Raw genomic sequence first — 27,832 nt, 5'->3', positions numbered from 1 at the left:
GGTGATCGGTCGGTCGGTAGGGCGCCTTGTTGTGGCGGAGCCGAGTCAGTCAGCCAAACCACTGCGCTCTTTCCACCCGATCATCCCACTGCCTACCACTTGATCGCCCCAAGCAATCGCTTTGTATGGTTCGCCCGTATTGCGAGCTATGATGCGTGTGGTAGCTATACTGCGCTTTGCTGTGTAATGTGGAGTTCAGGCAGAGGGGGCCTGATATGAATCCTAAGCGTAGGTGGTCGTCGAGGCAGAATTCGGGGGCGAGGTGAGGTGAGGTGAGGTGGTTATGTAAGACGTGTGTAAGGAGAGATGGGATAGTTGGGTATAAAGGGTTGCTTCCCATGGGGGGGTATGGGGAGAATATTATCATTATTACCATCATCATCATTACCATACCACCATCATAGAGATTTTCGGACTCGAATCAATCCAACATATCACCTTCGGACTTACGTATCTACCTACATACGCATATACTCAATCCACTCAAGCCATCGGTCGAGTAATCAACCCGAATATCTTTCTACGATATCTACACGATACAACGCACGATACTACACAAACACACGATACAACTACACCTCAAAATGGGCTGCTTCGCATCTAAACCAACAACGAGCCGCCGCGCAATGCGGCAATCTCGCCATAACGGACACCATGGCGCTGGGTATGCGGGCGGGTATGGAGTGGCGGCTACAGGAGGAGGGTTCTTTGGTGGGGGGGATGGAGGGGGAGGTGGATTTGGAGGCGGAGGAGGAGATGGAGGGGGAGGTGGTGGAGGTGGTGGAGGTGGTGGAGGAGGATGTTAATTGTGAGGGTATGAGAATGCGGGATAACACGGCGTTTTGGGTTCGATTATGATTGCGAAGCACTACAAGAAGACTTTCTGGGGAGTAGATTACTTGGGTTACCCAGACGGTTGTATACTTATTAATTTCGCCTTGACATGGTCATTATCGTCAACACTTTTCCTCACGTATGGTTTGGTAGCCGTATGATGTGACGACATTGTAGTATTGTGTTTTTGAACTGATGAAGGAGAGCACCATGACATGTATCTCGAAGATTACACGTCTTCATAGCTATACACTACTCCAACCCCCAATCCTAACGACCATCCGCATCCTCGAACCGTCTGAGCTCGTTCTCCCTCACATCCCCCGCCAGCAACCGATCCAGCATCTCCTGCTCTCTATCCTTTTCACCGCCCCTCCTCATCGATAACCTATCTTCTTCGTCTCGCGTGCTTTTCCTTCCCGCCGTGAACACTCTACCCACTCGCTCCAGCTCCAGATCGTCCCCACTTTCTCTTCGTCCTGGTCTCTGCCTTCTCGACACTCCTTCAAAGTTCTCCCCGCCCTCTTTCGATTCCTCTTTCCCCTTTCTGAGATCCCTTGTCTGCTCCGCCCATGATCGAATCTCCCCACGCCTTAGCACTCTGTGCACGACGAGACTATCCTCCGTGTCGTCAAACTCCTCATCCGCTTCAGTCAATACCTGTGCATCAACAAGGCGCTTATCGATACGCGTCCAGCGTGCGCCAAAAGGCGACGGGTAGGTGAAGTAGTCGTTGATATTGATGATGTCGAGCTCGAGCTCGGATGAAACAGTGTCGACAGGTTGCTTTGAGCTAGAACGATGACGTGTTGTCGGGCTAGGTGGTGTGTCGTGGAACTCTGGCGCCTCACGAACCCAAGGAGATTTCGTTTCTGACGTGTTTGATTTTTTACGCCGTTCCGCAAGTGTGGGTAGATCTTTGGGATGGTGTGAGACGACCCATGTGTTTCCGTCAATGGTATTGTGGACGTGTCCTTGCGCTGCTAGCTCTTCGATGGCCGCTGATATGTCCGCCACGGACTTGTGAAGTGCGGAAGCGATATCCTTCGTGTGCTGGCCGATGTATGAGCCAGGTCTGGATTCCAGGTCTGTGGTCAGGTGCGATAGGATTTGTTTCGCCAGGGGACTGAGAGGCTCATTGGTTGGCCTTTGCTTAGTTTTGGCAGGCGCCGCTGATAACTCGTGTATTGATGAGTCTCCCACTGGCGGTGATGCCATAAGATCTTGTTCATGGGACCTGGATTGCAGTCTTGAAGCTGCCTCACCTAGAGCCTGTAGTTTGGACTGCAAGTCACTCAATCGTCTTTCGCCTGGCTTCTTGAGAACTCCACCCTCATGGTGACCGCCAAATAGATCCCGATCCTCCTCTCGGGCGTCGTCTCCGACTACCGTCGAATAAGAAGAATACAGACTGACGAACGGCTTGCTACGAGATTCTTCCCGGGAACTCGCTTCGATGACGGTAAGAAGGGTTAACGACAGTGGAAACAGATCAGCCGGAATTTCCAACTTGACTCTTCCGGATTTTGTGTAGACGTTCTGATCCACTGACATGTCCATGTACCAGTGTAACGTTTGTGCAAGTGGATAACCGTCTTCGCACAAATCCTTTCCTTCGTCATACAATCGGCCAACATCTTTGCAGACAATACAGTCTTGGGCATGTGCTTCAAACCCTATCAACGCGTGTTCCTCGTAAGTGTTGATGGGACGTTCTTCCTGTTCAGCAGGCTGCTGGCCGGAAGGCACGTTGCTACTGCCGAAACGGACGTTGCGGAACGCCTCACCAACAGAACCGAAGAGGGTACGTCGCGGTGTTGTACGTGGTTCGGGAGAGATCGATGATTGGCCGGGCTGGACGGGCCGCAAGAAAGGCTGTGCTTGTAGGCTTTGGTTGATAGGTGGAAAGTATACTGGTAAGAGACTCTTGTAGATGAACTCATCGTTAGACGAGTACACCACAAAAACAATCTTCTCGATCAAGCTATTCGGCATGACTGACTCCAAAAACAGCTTTACTTCTTGCATGGCGAGCGATGCGGTGTCGCGTAGTGGGTAGTTGAGCGTGCCGGTGCCTATGCTTGGTATGGCGATTGAGGTTGCTCGTAAAGAGACGGACATGTGCAGCACTTCGCGGTAGATTTTTCGCAGAATGTCCTTCGTATTTGTTCGGTACCGCTCTGATGGCACGGCATGAAGAATGTGCTTGGCCGGTAATAGGTACCCTGCTGTCAGCTTCACATCGCCCTCTTTGCAGACACCAAAATTTCCACAGTCTTCCTGGAGCTCGGGGCCGCCTTTCTGGAACACACTTCGATCCAGAGTACCCATTCCTGAGAACCTCATATCAGTCGAATTGACCATGACGTCAACTTGGAGCTTTGTGATATCTTCCCTTGCCAGATAGACTGTTTGATTGAAAATTACGGAAGGACGAGCCAGTGTCGCCTTCTCTTCCAGATCGCCCAGCTGGTAAAGTCGCGATACGGACGGAATCTGATCTAATCTCACGATATCGCGATTCTGAGGTTGCATACCTCTCTGGTACTCCCGGGCGTAGAGGACTCCGTTCAGATGATCACGGACACCTTCGCCAAATTCAAGTTTCTGTTTCGCCGCATAACTCTTGAGCTTTTGACGTATGGTAGTCATTTCGTCCAACTCAGTACCATTGCGTGTCAGAATATCGTCTAGGCACTGCACAAAGTTCCGGCAGTCGATCAGAAAATGAAGAAGATCTGTTTCATGCAGTCCGACCATTTGGGAGTTGTAGTCGTTCCAGATCAGCTCGTCGTCTCGGATATTATCGGCGCTTCCACTCCTCTCAGTTATCTCTGCAATACTGCCACATAACGTCGACATAACCGAACAAAAGAGGTTGAGATCGCCGAGGCTTCTCTTGAGGTCCTGGGAGCCTAACAAAAACTCTCTGATTGAAGCGAGTGCCGAATTTATAGCGCCGAACTTGCTAAGCACATTCTTGTCAAAGTCAGGCACGGTCGAGCTGAACTCGTTCAAGAGGTCTTCAGAAACCTTCTGGATCTCGACACGCGTCTCTAGCATCTGTGTAGCGAGTGTAGCATGGTCTAAAGACTTGTTCGATGACCTTGCGATGTCGAGATCCGCATGTGTTGGTGGGAAGAATACAGGAAAAAAGTCCATGTAGGCCTTTTCATCGACTGCACTGTTCACACAGAAAATGATACGTTCGAAAGGATGATTTCGATGTGAGTCAAGAAGCTCTCGAACTTCCTGCAGAGCCACACGAGCTGCTACTCTGGGAGGAAAGCCACAACCGCCGGTACCCACACACGGGAAGGCGATGGTCTTGATACCGTGTTCTGAAGCGATAGTCATGACGCTGCGATAGCACTCAGTGAGTATATTGAATTGACCCATACCCGTGGATCCGGTATATCTAGGCCTTGCAGTGTGTATGACATGAGTGCTGGGAAGATTGTAACCACCGGTAAGAATGCTCTGGCCTGGCTTGATCTTGCCCTTGCCCTTTTCCTTCGCTTCCTTTGTCATCTCCGGACCAGCTGCTTTGTGAATGATGTGGTTGAGTGTAGTAGCAGTCTCCGTGACTGTCATGGCTCGATTGGCGCTGTTAACAATGGCGTCGACTTTGAGTCTTGTCAGATCGTAGTAACAAAAGGAGATGAGCCTGTTGTACGTGTCATTTGGAGCATAACTCTGGTCCCGCTGTAGAAGTTTTCGAGATCTGTACAACGAGCGAAGTGTCGGAACATCGGCCACTGATATTATCGGGCGCTTGGTCGACTGTTCTGTCTCCACGTCGTAGGTTATTGATCCCGAGGCAACACTCATATCTTCCTCTTCGTCCTGTATCTCTGCTGTCGATTGACGAACGAGGGGCCGCCTGTCCACGCCTGGAATCCCAAACTTCAATTTGTTTGACTTTTCAGAGACCTGATGGATCTTGATTTGCGGGTATCGTTTTCTGTTAAACATATCTAGAGCCTGTGCAGCAGCATTCTCATTTGTGAAGATAGCGTGACCCTTCCACCAGCCGTAGCGCCGGAAGAATCGTACAGATTGGGCGTTTGGTAACGACATAAGGTAGGTTCTAAAGTCTTCCCTTTGGTCCAAATGTTCTTGAATTTCTGCGGGCGTGTCGTCAACTTGTTGCTCGTCGAAGTTGCCGTGTTCATCAGTGTGATCTAAGAGTAGCGTATCAAGCCGATTTTGACTCTCATCTGGCAGACGACGCAAGCTCTCGACAGACAACAAACTAGACGACGCCATAGCTTCCAGGAGCGGATGAGAAACCTCCTGCAGGGTGTTCATGCCTGATTGAATATCTGTCAAACGTCGCAAATGTCTCTTCTCACTTTTGTCTGTCTCGTCCGAAGCGTCGCTAGGTAAAGACATCTCGCTCGCATTCTGAGAGCCAGTGCTATCCGATCTGCCCGACCTGCCACGACTTGCAGCGCTGCTTGCACCGTCTGCGGCATCTTCATTCCCATTGGGTAGAGCGAAGGTGGCAATTCGTTCCAGATGGTTAGCTATATGGTTCTGGAAATCACCCATTCCTTCAGTATCGGCAGGTGCGAAGCAAACAGGACACTTTTCGCGTACGTCCACGGTGGAAGTTTCGCCGACTTTGACGATAGTGTTCAATTGGCTTTCAGGAAAACTGTCGAGGTGTTTTCGTCGAAGGTGATTCTCCAGTCCAGCGGGTGATTTGTAGATAGCTGTAGGATGTTCCGAACATCTCCAGGCTTTGCGGTGACCAGCTTCATGTGCTACCCATTCTCTACGGCTACGAAAGAGCCCACTGCCCTCGCAGTCTGGATAAGTGCAGACATATGGCTGCAGATCTTGCAACAGATGTGTCCGCCAAGCGCGCCCGCGGCCGTAGCGTGCTGGACAGATGATGAAGCAGTACGGACACTCGAAATCCTTCTCGCCCCCGGCGCCTTTGGGAGGGGGCGGTAGATCGACACCTCTCCCCTGTATGTCCTTGACCGTGACAGCGTAACTTGTCACCGATTTGGTGTCGACCATCTCATCCAACGATTGATGGTGTTGTGTAGCCTCGGTACCTGACAGCAACGTTTTACCGGTTTTGTGACTTGGAGCTTCTTTGGTGACAATGATGGGGTTCTCTGGGTTAACTTCCAAAGTATCTATGCGCTGAGGAGCATCGGGTCGTTCAACTACCGGTTGTATAATCTGAGATCCCTCTCCAAAGACGGCAGAAATGCTCAACTTGTCTCGGTGTCTTTTCCAGTATTTAAATTGGCGCCTACGAAGGGTGATGCCCTTGCTCAGACGCGTCACGAAATAGTCGGATTCAGGCTGGGAATCGCCTGTGTGAGGCTGGCGTAGATGCCAAATCAGTTCTTTCGTGTGCTGTAGATCGTACTCTGCGTACATGTCCAGCAGATTGACGCCCGTTTCTGGATCTGTCGGCTGATATGAAGCTGCTTTGAGTGATCTTGACCGTATCGTAGGCATCCTGATACGGACACTCAGCTTGTAGAGGTTGTCTATGATGTCAACAACTTCCCCGAAGCGCATGCTCAACTCTGTTTTTTCTTCACTTGGGCCATCATCTTCTTCTTCGTCCTCGCTGAAAAAGCCATCGTCATTGTCGTCTTCTTCTTCTTCATCCTTGTCGGACCTGGGCTGCTCTTCGTACGGTAGACGAGCCCCGGATACAACTGCATATGCTTCATCGAGGTTCTCTTCGAGTTCTTTCAGGAATTTGAGAGCATTGTCGGATAACAAAGGCGAATCACGGAGTCGATAATCCAGCGAACTATGACCCTTTTGCAACGCTCCAAGGTTTCCAGACCAGACTCTAAGCCGTCCGAATTCATCGTTGAGGGCTTCGTGGTCGATCGAATCTGTCCATTTCCCGTTGCTTGTGCTGAGCTTATTGGACAATCTCTGGAAAGCACGAACATTCGAGGCCGTCGCGAGTCGTATTGAGGACATGTTGTCGTTTCCACATGTTGAGGAAGCTCGTACTATGATCGGGCTGAGATATACTATCTGGGAGCCTAAAGTCGCAATATTGGAGGCCGCACATTCAGCATTTGAGGTCTGAGGCAGCGAAGCTAGTGGGGCTTGGACAGGCGGGCAGTCACAAACAGGTTGCCTACGAAAGCTGACGGTTGGTGTTGCTCTCTCCAAGGGCCTGATTCCTCAATTAATCAAACCTCGATTGCTGCAGTTCCAGATCCTAGATATCGAGAGCGTGGTAGTGTGAAGCCCAGCGTCGTCGTACGAGGTATGAAGCTTGAGCCAAAGACTCGAGCCCCGCACGTTCCTTCCTCTACCTCGCGCAACACTCACCATGTCGCAGCTTCGTCCACGTCACAAGCCTTCTATGCATGCGCCAATAGAGTTCAGACATGTCAGGTATCGAAGTTGGAGGGCTTGTTTTGGCTTGTCTTCCTCTCCTAATACAAGGTGTGTAGAGGTTGAACGATTGGAGAGGAGGTCAATGCTAAGGGTGCATAGGCATCGAATCATACAATGAGGGACTTGACCCTATCAAGAGCTTTGTTAGATGGGAGCGAGAACTCCCACAGTTCATTCGAAAGCTCAGAAACCAACACGTTCACTATGCTCAAACAGTTCGCATCCTCCTCGAACCCATTACCTCCGACGCTGAACTCGCCGAAATGATGGCCGATCCCGGCTCCTCGAAATTGTGGAAGGATAAAGAGATGGATATCAAGCTTCAGGACAAGCTGCAAGAGTCGTTCCAGGCATACCAAAGTACGATTGGCGATATTGAACGGATAACGAAGAAGATCGCGAGCAAGTTGGACCTCGATCGCGCACGCGAGGTAGGTACGCTGTTACAGCACCTTTTCTTACATTACGCTCACACACCTTTCTAGCTCACGCGCAATGACCTCGAAGCAATCCTTGTCGCGAATCCGAAGAAGGCAAACGACAAATACGAGATCAGAAAACGTATAAGATTCGGAATGACGAAGAAGAGCATTAAGGCACTTTTAGAAGAGCTCGATGACTGCAACAAGGAACTCGAACGCTTCACCGACAAAAGCGAGAAAATCGAGACCTACCGAAAATCGGTCAAACCTTCTTTCGCAACTCGACTACAGCAGATACAAGGATACGCCAAGAACCTGCACGAGTCGTTGTGCTGGTCGTGCGCATGCAAGTTGTCGCACAAGACCAGCCTGAAATTGGAGCCTCGAGGAATTCTTTACGCCACAGGATCCAGAAAAGGGGTCGATCATCTGAAGACTTGTTTCTCTGTGTCGTTCTCGACGGCGCCTGCAGACGACAATGGCACATCTTGGATACGGCAAGCTGCTGAGATACAAGTGGAAGAATATGTAACGGCTCTTGCTCCGCCGCCATCACCAAGGCCAAGGTAAGCATGAAGGATACAGATTGATGCGCATTGCTGATACAGATAGAACATCCAAAAGCGTCAGTTTTAGTTCGCTTCCACCATACTCTGTAGCCGACATAAATGCACACTTTTCTGCAGCACAGTCCCTACAGGAGGTTGAAGATCTATGTGCTTCGATCGGAAAATTTTACAAGCAAGCTTCATGTATAGGTTTTTCCCTTGACAGTAAGAGCAAGCTACGAGGCGCCTATGCAGTTGAGACGGTTGAGTCATACGTCCCTCCCTCAGAGCTAGTATCGCTTGAAACTCTTCTAAGTAGTCCTCCAATTGTGAATGGCAGGCGTGCGAAACTTAGCAAGAAGGAACGATACAGCTTAGCCCTGACATTGGCATCCAGCGTGCTCTACCTGAACTCGACGCCGTGGCTTGTAGATCAATGGACAGCGAAAGACATTCTATTTCACCAAACGTTGACTTCGTCACGACCGATCGACATCGATCGACCATACGTTGTTCCCACAATCGAGCTCTCAAACCCCCTACTAAATGGACAGCGACCCCGCGGCTTTCACAACAAGAACACTGTGCTTCTTGCCCTCGCGATGGCTCTTCTTGAGCTCTACTTTGGAACAACCGCCGAGAAGTACCAGGAATCTGAACATGGGGCGAGCGACCCGTCATTTGCCCAAAATCCATGGATGTTATGCTCAATGGTGCATACGTGGGCGGAGGAGTCTCAAGAGGATCTGTCTGCCGCCTTTTTGAGTGCTGTCAGACATTGTCTGAGGTGCTTCAGTGACCCTGGTGCCAGTCTGCAAGACGCAGAATTCCTCCAGGCAGCAGTAGAGGGCATAGTACTGCCGCTTCAGGAAGAACTCTACCAGTTCCTAGGCAAGTCAATGACCTGACCAGTTTCATTGCTCGTTTTACGAGCAACACGCCATGAATTGGTCAGACTGAAAGCAAGAACGTAAATATATGCCGCCAGATGGGATCTTCATTGAGAGGCGCTTATCCGCAAATCACCTCGTATTTGGCCCACGTGGTTAAGATCTGAGTCTGGGGTAGATCCTGCTAGCGTACCGGTCCCGAATCTTAATCAGACAGACGGTATGTTGACGTTTGTTTGATATGGGATGTTCAAGAAGGAACAACAGGATGGTGGAAATCAACTCTAGGCAACGGTATGGAGGTGTCGCAATCAAGCCACCAACGGGTGCTAAAAATACAACTAGCCTCGCCCCCCGTTCCGGCAAGCTGCAGGTTCCCGGTTCGGGAGTGTTGTGGTGATGTCTTACACAAAGAGGCTGTCCTGACAGGGTGTCAAGGCATTGGCGGGGTAGCTGTCGAATATATGTGGCGCATCACGGTAGCACAAGCTGATCTACATGGAGCAACGGGAGGTAGATGGTAGGTCACGATGAGAGATAAAAACAAGTTTGCTCGCGACTGTGGTTGATGATTTGCCTACTTGAGTGGTATTTTTTAGTGAATTACATCACTGCCACGTAGCGGTCTAACGGCGTGAAGGAGAAACTTAGCTATCCCTGTTTGATATCCGTAAGTAAAATACCGCCCCAGGAGATAGCGTGCAAGGTACACTCTGATGATTTGCCCCTTTGACGTGCTTTGGTTGGTGCGCATCCCAGAGGTCGCTGAAACGCTGAAACACTGGGGTGATTCCGTGTTGCACTCGAGAACACAGAGGCGATCTATCTGGCGGCAAAAGGAGTGCAGCGGTGAACTGGCTGCGTGTGCGATAGCGGTGCGCCCGACGATAAGGCGGTGCTGGCGGGCGTTGATACGTTGATGCGTTGATGCGTCTGACTGTGTTGGAGCGTGAAGACGTGCACGCCACCAAACAAAGCGACGACAATAACAAACACGCCGTCGACCACCACAACCGCCACCGCCCACGCAACCACGTCGACAGCAGCAGAGCCGTGAAGACAACGCCGGTGCAGCCAAACCATTAGGATTGCGGGGCCCGTCGAATTACACGCGATAGCAAGCTGATCCCTGTGCGTGCTGCGCCAAGTCGCCCCTATCCTCGCCTGCTTTTGAGTGCACGCAAGCTCCTCCATCGACACCCGTGAAACACGTCTGCGCCCACTCGCCTCCCTCGAACCCGTCACTCGTTGCAGAGAAGATAGCACGATAATTCCTTCATAGCGCAGAGCGCAGTCCCCACGTTTTGTCCCTCTTCTCTTTCTCGACGCTCCGACACCTGTCACTCACCGACCCCGACCCGACTCCGACCCTGTCACGGCGAACCAGTGTTTGGCCTGCAGCACCCGCAAACATGGCTCAATTCTTCCAAGACCTCTGGCACACGATGACGTCCAACGACCGACACGCCTCGCACGACTCGCCCTACCGCACCGGCCGCCACATCCCCATCCCCCAGAGCCGCCATGCCGCCCTGAGCTCCGTCGCGACTGGCGGTGTCGAGTCCCGCGTCGACCTCTCCTCGTCCTACACACACGAGGAGCCCGCCATGAGCAATGGCTTCATTGGCTCTCCCCGGGGCCCCATGTCGCCGAACTCGCCCTACTCGCCGGGCATGCGCTCGTCGCTGAGTCGTCAGCCGACCACCGATGGCGACGCGTTCGACAAGGGCCCAAATGTCTCCCACGGCGAGATTCCCATGCAGAACTTCAGCGAGGGCCTCCCCCCGCCGCCGCCTGTGTCACACTCGTGGAAGCGCATTGATCGCTGGATTGAGGACAACTACACAGAACTCTTCGACAACGTCTGCGAAGGAGCCACCGGGAACGACGTCAACGAGCTGGAGCACGAGCTCGATGCCACACTCCCCATGGACGTTCGCGAGTCTCTGCAAGTCCACGACGGCCAAGAGCGCGGCGGTCTCCCGACAGGTGTCCTCTTCGGCTTGATGTTGCTCGACTGCGAGGAGATCGTGCAGGAGTGGCAGAACTGGCGCAAGGTCGCCGAGGAATATCTCACCAACAAGCCAGACTACCGCACACCACAAATCCCCGCCAAAGCCTTTGCCAGCTCGTCCACCGCTCCTCCCATTGCGCAGCCTCAGCCATCGGGCAACCCTCTTTGGCGGCAGGATCTGCAGGCACGCCAGGACTCGCAGCCCCCCAATGCCGTCCAGAAGGCCTACGCCCACCCTGCGTGGATCCCTCTTGCCCGTGACTGGGGAGGCAACTACCTTGCTGTTGATCTCGCCCCAGGCTCCAGTGGCACATGGGGCCAGATCATCATCTTCGGCCGAGACTACGACTGCAAATTTGTCGTCGCGCGTTCCTGGGGCGCTCTGTTGGCCATGATCGCAGATGATCTTGGCTCGGAGAATGTTCACATCGATGAGGATAGCGGCGAGTTGAAGCTCTTGGCATTCAAGCGACAGAATGTCGAGCCTCCGTACCTAGAAGTTCTTCGCTGGCGATGTGACCAAAAGAATGGTCGGAGACCGATCAAGCGTCGCCCACACAGCTTGCGCGTTAATCCTAATGCTCCTGGTGGAGTGGTTCCCAGCAGCACGGCTAGCAGCCCGTATTCGAGTCCTGTCCTTGGACCAGAAGACCGCGGTCGAAGCCCCCACCGCCTGTCGCTCAAAACCAAAGGTGTCAGCCCTCGAGGCAAGCTTTCAAGTCCTCTGGCGAGAGTCGCGGAAGAGTCTATGCAACCGCTTCGTGTACACACTGATGCAGAATCGAAAGCCAATGCTCCACAAGACAAGCTCATTCCTGTCGATACTCCGAGACCAAGCGACGACTTCCCATCTAGAGGTAGCATAGGCAGTGACAAAGAAAACAAGGACGTCAAGGACACCAAGGAGAACAAGGCAATAAAGAGCCCGGTCGCTGAAACTTCGGAGCTCAAGACGGTCGAGATCTAGCGCACAAATCAACACACTGTTCCCCATTGCCTGTCTTCTCAACTGATCTATCCTTTCAAGTCCCTGGATACGGACAGCAATAATGTGCACTTCATTTTCTTCCATACAGGGTTGTAGGCGTCGTGGGTATACAGGAGGATCCTCTATTGATGTAACAACACATCGACCGGCGTAATCAGCATCTCCGTTGCCTTCGCGGAAGGCGTTTAAATCCCCTCATCCTCGCGATTCGGCCAGGTAGTCTTGTACTGGGCCACGCTTTCACTATCAACACACAGCCGTACCACGTCGATGTCCACCTCGAGCCGAAACAACAATCAGCGCGCGAACACTCAATCTACACCAGCCCACCACTGCCGTCACCGCAGTCTCGTAACAGTATCTACACCCTTTGTACAACAACTTCCACTTCTTGGCTTCGTCAGCGCCAGCATATGCGACCCGCAGTACCCTCGATTCTCTGTCCTCGTCCCACAATCTGGTATCGAGCCCACAAGCGCGAATACTGTCTGGTTTTCCCTTTTTGGTACTCGAGCTTTGGCGGTTCCATACACGATTGGCGTTTTTCTTTTCCTCGAGACGGGCTTTGATAGCTCGTTTTCTTGTTCCTCTTTTGGCAACCTTTCACTATCTACTTTGCAGCTTGGGTGTGCGTACAATGGTAATGGGCGGTGGGGTGCTGGTCATTGTGGGGCAGGAGTGGTGTGTGTGTGTGACTCGGCACTGTATGAATCTTTTGGGTGCTTCATATGCATGGATGGCGAAATACGTAGGATGAATTGAGAATGTTCAAATCAGCCGCTGGGTACTTTTTTCCATGTGATGTGTCGAGCGTGCGTGATCGAGACGTAGTCGTTCTTTCCCCATCTTTCCTACAGACCACGTTTTTGGCTGGCTTGGCTTGGCGTCAACAAGGCCAACACGGTAGATCTACTCCTTGTGCTTCTTCCTCTTCCTCTCCGTTTTCTTGTCTTCGCCAGCACGTGCTGCTTTCTTTCTTTGCTGGTCATCTCGACGGACGTTTTGCACAGAATGGTCGTAGTGCGTGCCTGCAATGCGTTTGCGCCTTGCCCACCTCGAGTGAGTGGATGCTGCCTTGCTGTTATCGAAGTATTGCTCAGCCTCAAGTCGCGCATGGCACCCTGTCCCTGGATACTTTGAGGCGCAGTGACTGACGACACACATTAGAGCGATTTACATACCAATTCAGTAAGGTTCGAGGCTCAGACAAGCTAACCGGCGTACATGTCAACGAAAACAAGTCGCGGTTATCAGCCATCGTGATACCACATCGTGATGAAGACCAATCCTCTATGACCTTGTGGGAGCCAAGGCTTCTGGTGACGCAAGTTGTCTGTACGGCTGACCTGTGACCAGACCAATGCCAGGACGGACACTACAAGGCTAAAACTCAGCCTTCAGTCCCGGGCACACTTAAGTATGGGTGCGCTACATCTTCGATTCTCCATGTTTCCCTCAACTTTCTCAAATCAGTATCTCGTTCAATTCAATGAATTCGACTATCGCAATTGTGAGCTGGGTACCTGAACCTGAAGGCCGAGGGACCATAGGCCTGGTGTGGAGCTGCCTCGTTACAATTTTCCTCTGCACTTGGAGCGCTATACATCCTAATCTTCCTGCGCCCACGGATAGTCAGTTGAGGAGGTTTGGGCGACACGTGGGTCATGTGTTCATTGCTTTAGTAGCACCAGAATACACAGTACTTTTCGCCGTTGAGCATTTCTTGATGGCTCGGAAGGTGAAACAAACTGTATGCCGACAGATCCTTAGGTTGATGATCAACTGACTTGGTTTAGTCACCTGGCTGGTCGCTCCTGCAATGTTTCTTTCTAACTATGGGAGGATATGCTTTGCAAACCATATCCGACACTGAAGACGAGCCTCCTGTTCGTATCAAGCCGCAACAGCTTGTAAGCTACTTTGAGTCGGGCAAACTAGCTTGGCCTGAAGTCAGCGTGTCTGATATCGAGGATCGCAGCAAGGCCGATTGGATCGTAAAACTCGTCACCCTGGTGCAAGTAACGTGGTTTGTGGCACAAGTCATCGGCCGCGCACTCCAAGGCTTGACCGTAACCACTTTAGAGCTCTTCACCTTAGGCAATGTGTTCTGCGCAGCTGTCATGTATATTCTGTGGTGGCATAAACCCTTCGATGTTCGTACGCCTATCGTTCTTCGAATCAAGTCACCTCTACCCGAGCTAGCACATGTCATCTCAATAGTGGATCTCGAAGATACATTGCCAAAGAAGAGGAGAATTCCAGGATGGAGTACGATAGCTGCCACTTTGGTTTTTGGTGGATTACTTGTTGTCGGCTGGCAGTTCCATTTCCCATCCTCAGTGGAGGAATTGTTGTGGAGGATAAGCAGCATAGGGGTGATAACGCTATCCTTGGTTGCCGCACTAATGGCTTGGTCTGTGAACGTTGTGAATTTGTTGTGGTGGGAAAAAACGTTTGCTCGTTTCGTAGTGATATCCATGGTCTTGTACACACTACTCAGACTCTACATGTTCGTCGAGATGTTTATAGGTCTGAGAGCAGTTCCAGCCGACGTCTACAAAACGCCGCAATGGTCCCAGTATTTCCCTTCTTTTGGTTGAAAGGGTGTTTGTACGTTAGACATAAATTTCATTTCATCTTATCTCGTTTATATTTTACATAGGAAAACTCGGCTCGTCAACTTCATTGTTCCTCTTCCGCAATCTTGACTTCAATACCTGCCTCGACACCGCCCTCCCAGAACTTGACCGCCCGCTCCGCAATCGCCTTCGGATTCAACACCCGATTCTCTACCCCAACCTGCCCCTCCACACTCACTACCCCCACATGCACGCCCTTGTCCCCAAACGCGCGATTCAGCGCAATCACCATAGTGCGCTGCGCCGCTTTGACTAGAGAAAGAGACACCAACTGCGGAACAGGATCCCAGGGGAGATGTGAGGAAGTGACCAAGAGAGCAGGCTTGAGTGCAGAATTAGAAGCCCGATCTTGCAGTTTCGGGAGAAAGTGCTGAGAGATTGCGTAGAGGGACAGCGTCGTCGTCTAGTCTACCATTAGCTCTACAACAGAAACCAAACCGCGGGGTGATGCTATACCTTGAAATCCTCATCGATTTCCGCAACACTGACGTCCAAAACTTCACTCGGCTTGATGCGCGCAGCGTTGAAGAAAATGACTTCTACGTCTTCGCCTGCTGTTAGGTCGTCGAGCTTTGACAGCACGGCGGGTAGGGACGATAGGTCTGCGAGGTCGATGGGGAGTGTGGAGACTATTACGCCGGGTGATGCTTTGGTGATGAAGGGTGCGTCTTCGTTTTCGAGCCGGTGTGTGTTGCGCGCGAGAAGGATGATGTGGGTTAGGCCTTTTGAGGCGAATTCGGCGGCGACGTGGTTTCCAATGCCGGGGCCGGCGCCGAAGAGGATGAGTGTGCGTGTCATGTTTGGATGTAGTGGGGAGAGTGGGTGATCGGCTTGGGGGAGTTGTATGGGAAGGTCGTGGAGTAGGTGAGCGTCAAGTGAGGTGGATGGGAACAATGGTACGGAGATGACTCCGTGGGTGATCGTTGGGGTTGCTGCTTAGGTATTGCATCTTGTTAGACAAGATCTCCCTTGACTTTATATACGAAGTCCTGCGTCTTGCTGATTCTTTTGAATAACTGTGATTGGTTCATTGTTGCATCGCCCAGCTGCATGTAAGCATTAATGCAAATCTGACAACTGCGGGATTTGTTTCTATTAGACATGTTTGGAAAATTGGGTAGGTGCGGTGTCGGTAGCTCTGAACCTTGAGAGTCGTTTGAAGGGAAGGAGATTGAAGTGATTGAAGGTTGAGTGTTGATGCGTTAGGGGAGGATCTGGAGCAGCCAGGTTAGTTCATTCTGATAATCAATCCTTAGCATATCACCAAAGCACTCAGTCACCGTTTACAGACGTCGAGAGAAAAAATAACTCCAGACTTCCCCTCAAGGCCAACGCCACGTTTCCTGTGATAGGACCTTACGCATTGTCCTTCCATTATCCCTGGAAGATACTGATATACAACCAGATTTCAACATATGGAATGTTCTTAACTTGAATTTGCGACTGTTCGTGAGGAAATGACTTGTGGGTGATATGAGTGATATGAGGGCGAAGAAAAAGAGTACAATGCAAGGCAGGCGCGCTAGCACGTGATGCACCTACCACCCGATCTCCATTGGTCATAGCGCAGCGCGTTCTCGGGAAACTATGTCATGCCTCAGAACTTCTAATTCCTCAAGCGCATTCATCTACATACAACTATACTCTGCGAACACGCCATCATACTACACACGCGCGAAGATGGATTTCTCCACAGAAGACGACGAGGCTATGCGCCAGTACATGCCTGCTCAATTCGGAAAAACAGACGCCGGCGTAAACGTTGAAGCGCAAGTCGAACGATGTCGTAGAGCGGTTGTCGATGAGAGCAAGGGTAGTAGGGACGCAAGATCAGACAAGGACTCGGACGACGACAGCGATGACGACGATGAGGATGACGACGAGTTTCCCGTTTCTCACGAATTGATTGTCAAGACGCACGACCGCGCCATTACGACCATAGCTCTCGACAACTCGGGCACGCGGTTGGTGACTGGCAGCAACGACTGTACGCTCAAATTGCATGATCTGAGTGCGCTTACGCCAAGTACGATACGCGCTTTCAAGACGGTAGATCCATTTACGACCAAGCCTTCGCAGACAGCCGAGTCGCATTCCATACACCAGGTTCTATTCGGCCCACATTCGGGCGGTCAGTTCTTGTGTATCACGGCGACGTCGCAAGCAAGGCTTTTCAACAGGGATGGAGAGCTTGTTTCGGAATTTGTCAAGGGCGACATGTATCTGCGAGATAAGCACAACACGAAGGGTCACACATCCGAGATTACGAGTGGCGCATGGCATCCTACGAACCGCGATCGGTTTGTCACTGCGGGAACAGACAGCACGGTGCGAATATGGGATGTGAACAAAAGGATGAAGCAGGAAGAGGTTATTGTACACAAGTCAAGAGCTGCTGGCAGCGCAGGAATGACAAGAATGACGGCTATTGCTTGGGGTGCTGCTGGTGATGGGGGGAGCAGTATGCTTGTTTCTGCAGCGCTGGATGGTAGTCTGGTTATGTGGGGTGGTGAGGGACCGTTCCATCGACCTGCGGCAGAGATTCGAGATGCCCATGTGAAGGATACCTGGACGAGTGGACTGGACATCAGTGCGGATGGAAGACTGGTGATCACAAGAGGCGGAGACGACACGATCAAACTGTGGGATACAAGAAAGTTCAAGACGCCCCTCAACACGACATCACACCCGTCCACATCATCACAATATCCCACATCGAACATCAAGTTCGCACCAAACTCGTCAAGCATCATCACAGGGTCTGAGACGGGCCATCTCCACATTCTCAACCCAGCAACTCTCCGCCCAGAGCTGGTAACACCAGTAACGCTAGGCTCCCCTCTGATATCAGTAAACTGGCATCCCAAGATCAACCAGATCTTCACGGGTTCTGCAAATGGCCAAACAACCATCCTTTTCAATCCCAAGCTCTCTACAGCTGGTGCCCTTACCATCCTCAGCAAGGCGCCCAAAAAGCGACATCTCGACGACGACCCCAACTTGACAGTCGACATGGATCCGCTAGGCATGGCGGGCGAGAATCCTAACGGTAGTTCCGGACTCCAGCCAGGTTCTTTTGCGGCTCGACACCCTACCATTGGACTCACAGCGTCAGGCAGATCTAGAGATCCGAGGAGACCGCATATCCCAGCCGTCACGCCGTTTGCAAAGAGCACACCCGATCAGAAGTATGTCATGGAGCAGATTGAAGGGTCGGACATGCGGGATGAGGATCCAAGGGAGGCGTTGCTGAAGTATGCGCCGAAGGCGGGAGAGAAGAACGTGTTTACCGGGGCGTGGGACAAGACGCAGCCGAACGCTGTGTATAAGGATTATGACAGTGATGAGGATGAGAGAGATAGTAAGAGGTCGAAGCGGTAGTGGCGTCTGTACTTTTGTAACCATATACCCATTATATATCACACAATCTGAGAGATTCAGTACATATTCGAATCGGCGCAGGTATGGAATATGAGTGGAACGTCTTGGCAACCACGTAAAACACCACACTAAATAAAACTTGACCCGCGACGCGCATCAACCACCCACCGACTTGTCTATCCGCCCGCCACATTCCAACATCAACCCCCACCACACCGAATAACCCACCTCACCCCGCACCACTCCGACACACATTCGAAAATGTTCTCGGCCCTCCGCTCCACCACGGCTGCCGCCGCCGCCCCGCGCACATGCAGCCGCGCCTTCAGCAGCACGCCCCGGGCGCAACTCGCGCGCATGACGGTCATCGGCCGGCTCGGGGTGGCGCCAGAAGAAGTGCAAATCTCGGGGGAGAGGACGCTGGTGCGCTATGTGCTGGGCACGAGCCATGGCAGGGGCGAGGAGAAGAAGACGAGCTGGTTTCGGGTTGCGAGTTTTGTGCGCGATGGGCAGAAGGACTTTTTGATGAGTTTGCCCAAGGGGTGAGTGTGTTTTTTTTGGGAGTGGATTGGGTTGGTGGGATGGATTGGGAGAGAGCAATTGGGCTGACATGGTTTTTTGATTTTACAGAACACTTCTCTACGTCGACGCTGATGCGCGCATGGATACGTACACGGATGCTGATGGCAATAAGCGCTCCAACCTTAGCTTGATCTCACGTATGTGTCCCTTGTGACCTGGGTGTGGAATGGTCCAGTAGCGAGATGGATGCTAAATCTGGTACTAGGAAACTTCGAGGTCCTCGCCCGCGCCCGTGTCGAAGAGGGCTCTGAGAACCCAGAGGCCAACGATGAGGGTCTCGTGCATGAGGGATCTGGTTGAGCGTGTGGTATCTTTCACGCACCGCTTCTGCGCTCAGCGAATGGATTCTTGTAATGAGGGTATGAAAGGGTTTTACTGCACTTGGGATGAGTCAATGATGGAAGAGGGGTGATGATGGATGATATCCGACTTCAAGCGGCGCTGTAGGGCTTATGGTTGCAGACGTGTATCAAGAAGTGAGCTGTATACTACTCGAGGAATGTGTTTTTGGTGCAATCTCCGCTCTGGTAGTGGTGCAGATGCTTTCAGGATGGCCTATCGAATGATACCTTTTTCCCATGACATAGCACGAATGTTTCTGGGCGCACAAGACAGTTTTTAGCATATTGGTCCCGCTCAAGGTAGACGCACAATTCGAGGATCGTCGTCATCTGAGTGACGGTGCTCCCACATGACTTCGTGCGGCGAAATCGAAGACCTCCGCGTTCCCACGCGAACTTTTTTGGCGCACCCTCGACTCCCCACACACGCCATCCCGCTATCTTCCCAATGCAGCGAGCTGTCCCCCAACGAGCGCGCCAGCTCTGGGGCCATGCGCCGCGCGTGCGGTCCTTCAATCGCAGCCGCCGAGCCTTTGCAACAGTGTCCGACGCCGAACAACGGTAGGCCAGCACGCCACTCTACATCCACCTCCACATCTACATCCACGCATCCGCCCGTCTAACACACCACTCGCAGACGCTACGATGTCATCGTCATCGGCGGCGGCCACGCGGGCTGTGAAGCATCGGCAGCAGCAGCCCGCGCCGGGGCACGAACGGCCCTCGTTACCCCCAAGCTCGACAACCTCGGCGTCTGCTCGTGCAACCCGTCGTTTGGCGGCATCGGCAAGGGCACCATGTTGCGCGAGATCGACGCCCTGGACGGCGTTGTGGGTCGCATTGTGGACAAGGCCGGCGTGCAGTTCAGAGTGCTGAATCGCAAGAAGGGGCCGGCCGTGTGGGGGCCCCGGGCGCAGATCGACAGGGCGCTGTATAAGAAGTACATGAGGGAGGAGATTGTCGGTTATCCGAATTTGGACGTGGTTGAGGGGAGTGTGGCGGATATCATCGTCGACAGGACCGAGGGCGTCGAGGGGCGGGGCAGCTACGGGAACATGACGGGCGTGCGGCTGGAGAGCGGCGAGATCATTCACACGGGGAATGTGGTTATTACGACGGGCACCTTCTTGGGCGGCGAGATACACATCGGGCTCGAAGCCTACCCGTCGGGGCGCATGGGCGAAGCGGCGACGTTTGGCCTGAGCAAGAGCCTGAGGGATGCTGGCTTCACGCTGGGCAGGTTGAAGACTGGGACACCACCACGGTTAGACAAGAAGAGCATCGACTTCGACGTGCTGGAGGCCCAGGAAGGAGACGACCCGCCCACGCCCTTCAGCTACCTGAACGAACGAGTCCAGGTCGAACAACAGCTGCTGAACTACGAAACGCGCACAAACGAAGCCACGCACGACATCATCCGCCAGAACCTCGACAAATCCATACACATCCGCGAGACGGTCAAGGGGCCGCGGTACTGCCCCTCGGTCGAGGCAAAGGTCACGCGCTTCACCGACAAGACCTCGCACATCGTCTGGCTCGAACCAGAGGGCTTCGACAACGACGTCATATACCCCAACGGCATCTCCATGACCATGCCCCCAGACATCCAGGACGCCATGCTGCGGACCATAAAGGGCCTCGAAAACGTCACTATGCTGCAACCCGGTTACGGCGTCGAGTACGACTACGTCGACCCCCGCCATCTGCGCTCCACGCTCGAAACAAAGAATATCTCTGGGCTCTTCCTCGCCGGCCAAATCAACGGTACAACAGGCTACGAGGAAGCAGCAGGCCAGGGAGTCGTAGCAGGAATCAACGCCGGCCTCCGCAGCCTGAACAAAGACCCCCTCGTCCTCACAAGAGCAGACGGCTACATCGGCATCATGATCGACGACCTAATCACAAAAGGCGTCTCAGAGCCCTACCGAATGTTCACCTCCCGCTCCGAATACCGCATGTCCGCCCGCGCCGACAACGCCGACACACGCCTCACCCCCCTCGCCCACGCCGCAGGCATAATCCGCCCCGAGCGCTGGACCGCCTTCTCCCGCGAAGCAGCCGACATGCACGCCCTCACCACACTCCTGCAGAACACTACCATGGGCTGCAAAGACTGGAAAAACAACGGCTTCACAGTCCGCAACGATAGCTCAAAACGCTCCGCTTACGACCTCCTCCGCATGGCTCACATCTCCCCCAAATCACTCACTCACATCCTCCCCAGCTTGGCGAACTTCTCCCCCCACGTCCAGGCTCGCGTTCACATCCAGGCCACCTACGCGCCGTACGTCGCGTACCAAGCTACCGCCCAGTCCCGCTGGCTGAGAGACGAGGGCCTGCGCCTCCCAGACGATATGCACTATGAATCTATCTTCGGCCTCAGCTTCGAGGAGAAGCGCGTCCTGGAGGTGGCGCGGCCGGAGAGCGTGGGCCAGGCGCGGCGCGTCGAGGGGGTTACGCCTGCGGGGGCGCTGAGGCTGCTGCAGTTTGTTAAGGGGGTGGGGAGGGGGGAGAGGGAGGCTAGGTTGAGGGTTGAGGTCGAGCGGAGGAAGAAGAGGTTTATGGGGGGTGTGGGGGTGGAGGTGGAGGGTGTGTGATGGTGTGGTGTGTGGGTTTGTTTGCATTGGGTGGCGTTTTGTGTGGGATGGGTGGCTTTCTGCCTGCTTGTGGCGATGCTTGGAGTGAATCGAGAAGAAGCCGAGGTCGATGTTCAATGCTTTCGAGTCGTTCTCATATGTCAGAGCGTGTCGTGTACTGCATTCCTTTCCCCGCAAATGCCATGCATTCCATTCCATTCCTCCCGCCACTAGCCTCGTAGTCCTCCATCCGAGATCAAGACAAAGACGCACATCGCCATCTACATCCAACCGATTCAATCCAACCAAACGAGAGGAAACGAGACGCAGGATAGACCTAGCAAAGGGGACGGGATATTGCACTGTCCATACAGGAAACGCTGGCAAAATAATGATATACTCGCACGCGTAACGGAATGTAGTGTAGACCAAAGGATACAGATGCGCACAACGCGCACACGTCAAGCGGTGGTAGTAGAACAGGCCGAAAGACACGATGAGAGTGACAGACGGATGAGGATGAGGAGCAGGAGAAAAGGGAGGATGCAAGACGACTAGTAAAGACCCAAAGCGACGGTAAGACAGGGGTTTATTTCTTTTCAAGTTGCCGGCTGGTTGGAAGCGGGGGAGGAAGGGAGGGAGGGAGCAGGTCGGAATAAAGGAAGCAAGTAAGTAGGCGGGCAGGCAGGTTGGTATTTGCGGGTCGCGGGTCGCGGGTCGCGGGACGACGAAAGGAAGGAGGCGCCGGAGTGTTGGGATCGGGGGTACGATGTCATGCCATGTATGCAAGCATAACTGCTTTAACGAGAGGGACGGCATCACACCACCCCGAGTAGGGGAAGATAGCACAAGACAACACAAGCAGAACAAATAGATATATATGCGTGATATTGTATTGATAGATCTAGTATTATACACAAAACAAACGCCTCACAAAGGGGGGGTGGGGAGGGGATGGTGGTGGTGGTCCAGTCCGGACCAGTCCAACGGGTATCGTCATATCCACCAGTTTTTGCCATGAGGTGATTTGCCACGCCAAGATGAAAAGCTTCGTTCGAAAAAGGGCCAGCAAGAGGCCAGTCAACAAAGGCTAGGCAAGCGAAAGGGAAAGGGAAACGAAGAAAGATAGCTAGCTAGCATGCTCGTATACAAACCACACCGAGCATGTGACGAAAAAAAGGAAAAAAAGAAAGAAAGAAAAAACCGAAGGGTGGGGGGAATCATGTGTCGTCGTCGTGTCCAGTAAGTACAGTAGTGAGATATCCAAAAATGTACCACCTGTATATAGCCAAGGAAGAAAAGAAAAGAAAACAAAAAAGTGCGATGCAAGGCAAGGCAATGCAATGCTGTGCTATGCGATGGTTGTGCAGACATCATAACCAGATGCTCCACAAGGAAAAGAAGATAACCCCATCTAGAAAGATTAAAAGAAATGGGGGCAATAAGAGGTCAAAGAAAAGAAAACAACATGGCACACCAGATTTGCTGCGCTAAATGCTCGTTTCACTTTGTCGCGTTGTTGAGATGAGGGTGGCGATCGACTCAGTAGTGGCTACCGGCCATAAGCTGTTGTGGCGTCGCCATAGTAGTCATGCCAAGCCCAGGCCCTGGAATGTCGGCATAGGACCCGGTAACGTGTGAGAGACCAGAGCCGTAATCGTTGCCAGAGTCAGGGGAATCATCCTCTGGCATGTGGATGATGTCTTCCTCGCCTTCGAGGTCGTCCTCGTTGTAGTCGCTGAGCGGCTCGCCGTCTGCACGAGGTTCATGTGTGCGACGATGTCTATGGTTGTGATTAGCATACATGCTTGCGACGACGAATGATTGGAGCCACTTACTGTGCGAGGTTGTCTGAGCGCGAGAAGGCCTTGTTGCACAACGGGCAAACGTATGGTCGTTCTTGTGTGTGGGTACGCACGTGTCTAAGCGCCCAATGTCAGCGTCTATCGTGATTTATAAATAGCACACACATCTCAACCACCCATTGACTTTGAGATGCGAAATGAAAGGATGATGAGCGCTTACCTCTTAAGATGCTCTAACCTCTTGAATAGCCTACCACAAGTCGGGATTGGGCATGAATGTGACTTCTGTGGGTAGGGACCGATCTCCATCATGGTGGCGCTGCGAGCGCGTCGATAGACGGGCGCGGCGCCAGCGGTTCGGGCCAGAGCGCTGTGCTGTAAAGGTGTCTCGAAGAGTTCGCCGTTGACCATGCTGTTGAGGTCCTCGTGATGCAAGACAGCATGTTGGAGCTCTGGGCTTTCCTCGACAGTGTTCAGAGGAGTGCCTTGTCGGGACAAGTGTGACATGTCGACGATGGGCTTCAAGTCTGCTGTCTGCGGGGCATAGCTCGAGCCACGAACGCTGCCAGGCGAGTTGTGGGTAGACTCATCAACCTCAGCAACAGGAGCAACAGAGCTAGAAATCGATCGCCTGAGTTCACTAGGGCGGTGAACCTGGTGAGCAGCACCAGCGGCGCTAACTGCAGCTTGAATCCCAGCCGAGAGTGACGAACGCCTTCTTCGTTGCTTATATGTTGGTGAGCCCTCGATGACCGAGTAAACGTTCCCTGGCGCGAATGGCCTGGAGACGCCCGGAAAGCTAGGGTGACCCATCAGGTTTGATGGTGGGATATTCATAAGCGGATTGAATGTAGTTGGTACTGGAAGATCTGGGATGGCACTGTAGAGACCCGTGTCCTCGTTGGCGATGTATGCTGGCTCCGCACCAAGGCTCAAGTGGTGCTGCGGCGGTGTCAAGGGCTCAAAGGACATACCACGCGTGCTGTAGTCTTCATAGTGGGAGGAGACAAATGAAGGTGCAGGTGAGTACTCCATGTAAGCTGGCATTGAGCTGTGTCGTTGGTGAACCTGTGAAAGCGGGATACCGTTTCGGTCGTACTGCATTTGAGCGCTGAACTCGCGCTCTCTGCTCTTCATGACAGGATGGTGCATAGTTGGAGGCATGGGCATTTGGTGGTACTGGGCCATTGGGTCTTCGTGGTGGTGGTGGTGTTGTTGGTGATGATGTTGCTGCTGCTGCTGCGGTTGGTGGTGAACGGGCTGAGGCATTGGCGGCATCGGCTGCGGGACAGACACCGGCACCATGTTTGGTGGGGGCATCGAATCCATCCCCCGCATATCAGGTGGGGTAGTCTGAGCATAGGGTTGAACGTTGTTGTTGAATGACGAAGAGTTCGTCTGTTGTGCCTTGGTGAGCTGCTCAAACAGGGACTGCGACGAATCGAATTCGAAGGATAGCGCAGGCTCGCTCACAGCCATGGTGGTCGCCTCTTGACCCATCTTCTCTCGCTTGAGGTCGCGCTCCAAAGCATCGAGAAACAGTCGGTCGTGAGGTACACTGTACCAGTAAAATACTTTTTGCTTCTTTTGAGTTCGAATGCAGTTGTTCTTGTACAAGAAATCAAGAAACCCGCTCTTAGGTTCTTCCAGCGACGCATCTGTGCCTGACTTCAAATTGCGAAGATCTGAGAAGATGCCCTCTTCGAACTTCTTCGAGTTCTTAACAGGGCGGCCAAAGGCCTGAAATCTGAATGACAGGCATCGCACGATGTCTGTGCCTGAAATGTGAAAGAGATTGTTCCTGCATGGTTGTTAGAATTGAGTTTGATCACATGACGACGGTGCGAATAATTGATTGCACCTACCATAGTACACAAGAAACATATTCGCCTGTTGGCAGTAGGAATCTGCGAATGTATTGATCCGGTTGCCAGTCAACAGGTGCTGAGATGAGAAAATACTTGACTACACGAGCGTTAATCAACAGTACAACAAGCACATGCGCTTTCGACAACGATGCGCGATTGTGGTGGAGGCATGGATGGGAACGTACGATTGTCGACTTGCTGCAGGGCGACGACGCTGTCAGGTGGGAGGCTTTGCTGAGCATCCTGATCTAATAAAAATGTCTCGGGCGCGACAGAGCGTGCCTGAGGCGGCGGCATGGCAGCATGGTGATGTGAACTGGGATACATTGTGCGTTGCAACACGTGCGTCTATACAAGAAGGGTTTTGGGTTTGGTGCGTCAGACGTGGTGGCGCGGGTGTCGAGATGGAACACGACGGACAAAGAGCGCGAACAGGTCCTGCCGGATTCGACTGAGCAAAGATGAGGCGTATGGCGAAGGAAAAAAGACCAGCAGCCGGTTTGAGATATGATAAGTGAAAAGAATCGTGTCGAGGGCCTGCCTCGGAGTAGAGCAGTCGCGACGACGAGCGAACTGGGCAAAGTGAGGTTGGGATCTTGGGGATACGAAACACAAATCTGAGGGGAGAGCGGCAGCTTTAGGTTGTCAGAGGGGTGAAACAGCGAGGTTAGCGGTTTTAGAATCAGCTATTTTAACCCAAGTCAGCGACAGGGCCTGTGCAGCCAATTGTCGGCGCCATTGCCAAGCGGGCGACTCGCGGGAAAGTGGGTGCTGGGATAGTGCCATGGACCATGCCTGCGCCGATTAGGACGGCATCATGCGTCCAGGCCGGTGATGGGTCTGGGGGTGCCCTTTGCGCGCTGTTGCCAGTCGGTTGCTTGTCGGCTGCGCGCTGCCTCCAGCCTCCAGCCCTTTTGCTGTTGTGCCTTGCCTGCCGAGCACTCGGCGCACCCACTGCTTGCGGCCTAGCCCGTCGAACGCTGCTCCCTAGAGCCTGCCCGCGAGCCATGGACGACACAGACTTTGGGTTTGCCCATCTCGAGTATCGATCGTCACGGTCCGACGGGCGCTGCTTTGCAACACCGCGACGGGCTCTGTTGCGTCAGTTGGCCTCTGGCTCCAGGCCGACGTCGTCGACGGTTTGTCGTCATCGACGCCCGCCTGTCACGCCTCCCAGCCGACGGCACATTGCACCACCGTCGCCACCACGAGGCTGTCGACTGCCCGTCTCGCCTTATCAGGGCCACCACCAACTTGACTGCTCACCAGCGTGCGCCTGGCCTGCGCAAAAACCACATCCCCTTAGCTCGACTGCACTGGCACTTGCCGGTACTGGCCGCTTACACCAGGCTTATGACTGCCTCTGTGCAGACACAAACCATCGAACCACTTCGCTTGCGCTTCTTCACACGTCCAGCACACAGCATCACGAGGCCGTGTCGTCCAAGACCGCATATTCCCGTGGCTGGTCAATTAACGAACTGAGGTGCATATCCACATGCAGGAACCAGCACATCGTTTGATCTTCCGTCTGAAACAGGCTTTTCCCCGACCTGCAGGAGGACCACCATCTCAACCGTCACTTGCTTTGGGGGCATTTCGTCCTCTTTCGGGTTTTTTAGCTGTGTCGCACGTCATGCCGCTTTTTCGCTCACTCTCGACCGTGTGCTCCTTCCAAGTAGTCTGTGACTGATCGTACTGCTGCCCACTTGTCTGCCAGCGAGACGCTCTCCACACAAGCCGTGGGTGTGGTGGAAAGCCGTTTCATAATTGGTTTTGCTCAGGGTTTTAGCCTAGTCCAGTTTGCCCGTTGCGCAAAGCAGCGAATCAGAGGCATTGGGCGACGGCCTACTCGACTTTCCAAGCGCTACCACCTGGCTGTCTGTGAAGATGGAGTGCTGCCCCAGAACTTGGTCACCTGCAGATCGTTTCCCGGGCATTTACAGTACCCTTGCAGCACTACTGTTGGCGAGGATAGTTATGCTCTGGACATATGTCGCTGCATGCGCCGCTACGCAATCAGCATTCGCGAGTGACCACCGACCCGTATTTAGTAGAGAGTTCAGCCGGTGGCTCGTTTCCACCCATGACCCACTCTACACCAATTCGGTCGGAGACTACAAATGCGTCACAGATCTATACCTATACGGCGCATAGTTTTGCGCGATGGAGACATGCAGAGTCATGCTCATGAACCGTTTCTGTGCCCGCTAGATGTCTTGCTGTAAGTTCATGCATTCCCGTTTCTCAAATAAGCAAAAAACTTGCATGGCTGAATACTGGCACACTCAATGGGCGCACGGAGTCTGTACCTGCGTTAGCGTGGTCGAGTACCACTCCTGAAACTCATACATTTTCTCCCTGAACACCTGAACAGGAAAAATGTTGTCTAGAATGAGAATGGTCCCGCTTAAACTCTCCGTGCCTGCATCTTTCGATAGTCGTATGCAAGAAGGCCATCCCGCTTACCGTTCTCCTGGTCGACCTCGATGCTTAATATGCGGTTGATATCGGACGCCAGTCATGTATTGCAGCTGTGCCGAAAGAC

General features: G+C 53.0%; 12 protein-coding genes across 12 annotated transcripts; 8 read left to right on the top strand and 4 right to left on the bottom strand.

Moving 5' to 3' along the window:
• The first annotated feature begins 250 nt into the window (after window positions 1–250).
• On the top strand, window positions 251–981 carry P153DRAFT_38537 (uncharacterized protein). Its single transcript, XM_033670421.1, has one exon. It carries the CDS (start codon window positions 349–351, stop codon window positions 856–858), a length of 510 nt encoding a protein of 169 aa, XP_033522867.1. The 5' UTR covers window positions 251–348; the 3' UTR covers window positions 859–981.
• On the bottom strand, window positions 825–7,063 carry P153DRAFT_397547 (uncharacterized protein). Its single transcript, XM_033671567.1, has one exon. The coding sequence runs from the start codon at window positions 6,799–6,801 to the stop codon at window positions 1,105–1,107; it is 5,697 nt and encodes a 1,898-aa protein (XP_033522866.1). The 5' UTR covers window positions 6,802–7,063; the 3' UTR covers window positions 825–1,104.
• A 157-nt stretch (window positions 7,064–7,220) lies between these two features.
• On the top strand, window positions 7,221–9,108 carry P153DRAFT_376612 (uncharacterized protein; the record flags this gene model as incomplete). The annotated part of the gene is made up of 4 exons (XM_033669675.1): window positions 7,221–7,278; window positions 7,330–7,661; window positions 7,716–8,218; window positions 8,265–9,108. The coding sequence occupies 4 exons, from the start codon at window positions 7,221–7,223 to the stop codon at window positions 9,106–9,108; spliced, it is 1,737 nt and encodes a 578-aa protein (XP_033522865.1).
• Window positions 9,109–9,763: 655 nt separating this feature from the next.
• Window positions 9,764–10,393, bottom strand: P153DRAFT_38541 (uncharacterized protein). The gene has a single exon (XM_033670426.1). The coding sequence runs from the start codon at window positions 10,282–10,284 to the stop codon at window positions 9,913–9,915; it is 372 nt and encodes a 123-aa protein (XP_033522864.1). The 5' UTR covers window positions 10,285–10,393; the 3' UTR covers window positions 9,764–9,912.
• A 142-nt stretch (window positions 10,394–10,535) lies between these two features.
• Window positions 10,536–12,071, top strand: P153DRAFT_293672 (cell wall assembly and cell proliferation coordinating protein; the record flags this gene model as incomplete). The annotated part of the gene is made up of 1 exon (XM_033663906.1): window positions 10,536–12,071. The coding sequence occupies one exon, from the start codon at window positions 10,536–10,538 to the stop codon at window positions 12,069–12,071; it is 1,536 nt and encodes a 511-aa protein (XP_033522863.1).
• Window positions 12,072–13,569: 1,498 nt separating this feature from the next.
• On the top strand, window positions 13,570–14,692 carry P153DRAFT_292789 (uncharacterized protein; the record flags this gene model as incomplete). The annotated part of the gene is made up of 2 exons (XM_033663854.1): window positions 13,570–13,830; window positions 13,889–14,692. Coding segments are annotated over 2 exons (1,065 nt in total), but the record flags the coding sequence as incomplete, so codon positions are not given.
• An 82-nt stretch (window positions 14,693–14,774) lies between these two features.
• P153DRAFT_376610 (NAD(P)-binding protein) lies at window positions 14,775–15,529 on the bottom strand (the record flags this gene model as incomplete). The annotated part of the gene is made up of 2 exons (XM_033669674.1): window positions 14,775–15,134; window positions 15,188–15,529. The coding sequence occupies 2 exons, from the start codon at window positions 15,527–15,529 to the stop codon at window positions 14,775–14,777; spliced, it is 702 nt and encodes a 233-aa protein (XP_033522861.1).
• Window positions 15,530–16,395: 866 nt separating this feature from the next.
• Window positions 16,396–18,219, top strand: P153DRAFT_367605 (WD40 repeat-like protein). Its single transcript, XM_033668315.1, has one exon. It carries the CDS (start codon window positions 16,412–16,414, stop codon window positions 18,110–18,112), a length of 1,701 nt encoding a protein of 566 aa, XP_033522860.1. The 5' UTR covers window positions 16,396–16,411; the 3' UTR covers window positions 18,113–18,219.
• Window positions 18,220–18,291: 72 nt separating this feature from the next.
• On the top strand, window positions 18,292–19,353 carry P153DRAFT_367604 (uncharacterized protein). Its single transcript, XM_033668314.1, has 3 exons — window positions 18,292–18,654; window positions 18,743–18,831; window positions 18,900–19,353. The coding sequence occupies exons 1-3, from the start codon at window positions 18,374–18,376 to the stop codon at window positions 18,992–18,994; spliced, it is 465 nt and encodes a 154-aa protein (XP_033522859.1). The 5' UTR covers window positions 18,292–18,373; the 3' UTR covers window positions 18,995–19,353.
• A 130-nt stretch (window positions 19,354–19,483) lies between these two features.
• On the top strand, window positions 19,484–21,632 carry P153DRAFT_386591 (glucose-inhibited division protein A subfamily; the record flags this gene model as incomplete). Its single annotated transcript, XM_033670548.1, has 2 exons — window positions 19,484–19,596; window positions 19,673–21,632. The coding sequence occupies 2 exons, from the start codon at window positions 19,484–19,486 to the stop codon at window positions 21,630–21,632; spliced, it is 2,073 nt and encodes a 690-aa protein (XP_033522858.1).
• Window positions 21,633–23,153: 1,521 nt separating this feature from the next.
• Window positions 23,154–25,581, bottom strand: P153DRAFT_386590 (STE-domain-containing protein; the record flags this gene model as incomplete). Its single annotated transcript, XM_033670547.1, has 5 exons — window positions 23,154–23,394; window positions 23,450–23,533; window positions 23,637–25,217; window positions 25,282–25,381; window positions 25,470–25,581. 5 exons carry the CDS (start codon window positions 25,579–25,581, stop codon window positions 23,154–23,156), a joined length of 2,118 nt encoding a protein of 705 aa, XP_033522857.1.
• Window positions 25,582–26,203: 622 nt separating this feature from the next.
• Window positions 26,204–26,991, top strand: P153DRAFT_38396 (uncharacterized protein). The gene has a single exon (XM_033670290.1). The coding sequence runs from the start codon at window positions 26,292–26,294 to the stop codon at window positions 26,805–26,807; it is 516 nt and encodes a 171-aa protein (XP_033522856.1). The 5' UTR covers window positions 26,204–26,291; the 3' UTR covers window positions 26,808–26,991.
• Window positions 26,992–27,832: the final 841 nt, after the last annotated feature.

This window comes from Dothidotthia symphoricarpi, assembly GCF_010015815.1.
Source record: "Dothidotthia symphoricarpi CBS 119687 unplaced genomic scaffold P153scaffold_12, whole genome shotgun sequence".
Classification (NCBI taxonomy): Eukaryota; Fungi; Ascomycota; class Dothideomycetes; order Pleosporales; family Dothidotthiaceae; genus Dothidotthia; species Dothidotthia symphoricarpi.
Note: the sequence above shows the minus strand (reverse complement) of the source record. Positions and strands in the feature narration are given on the sequence as shown.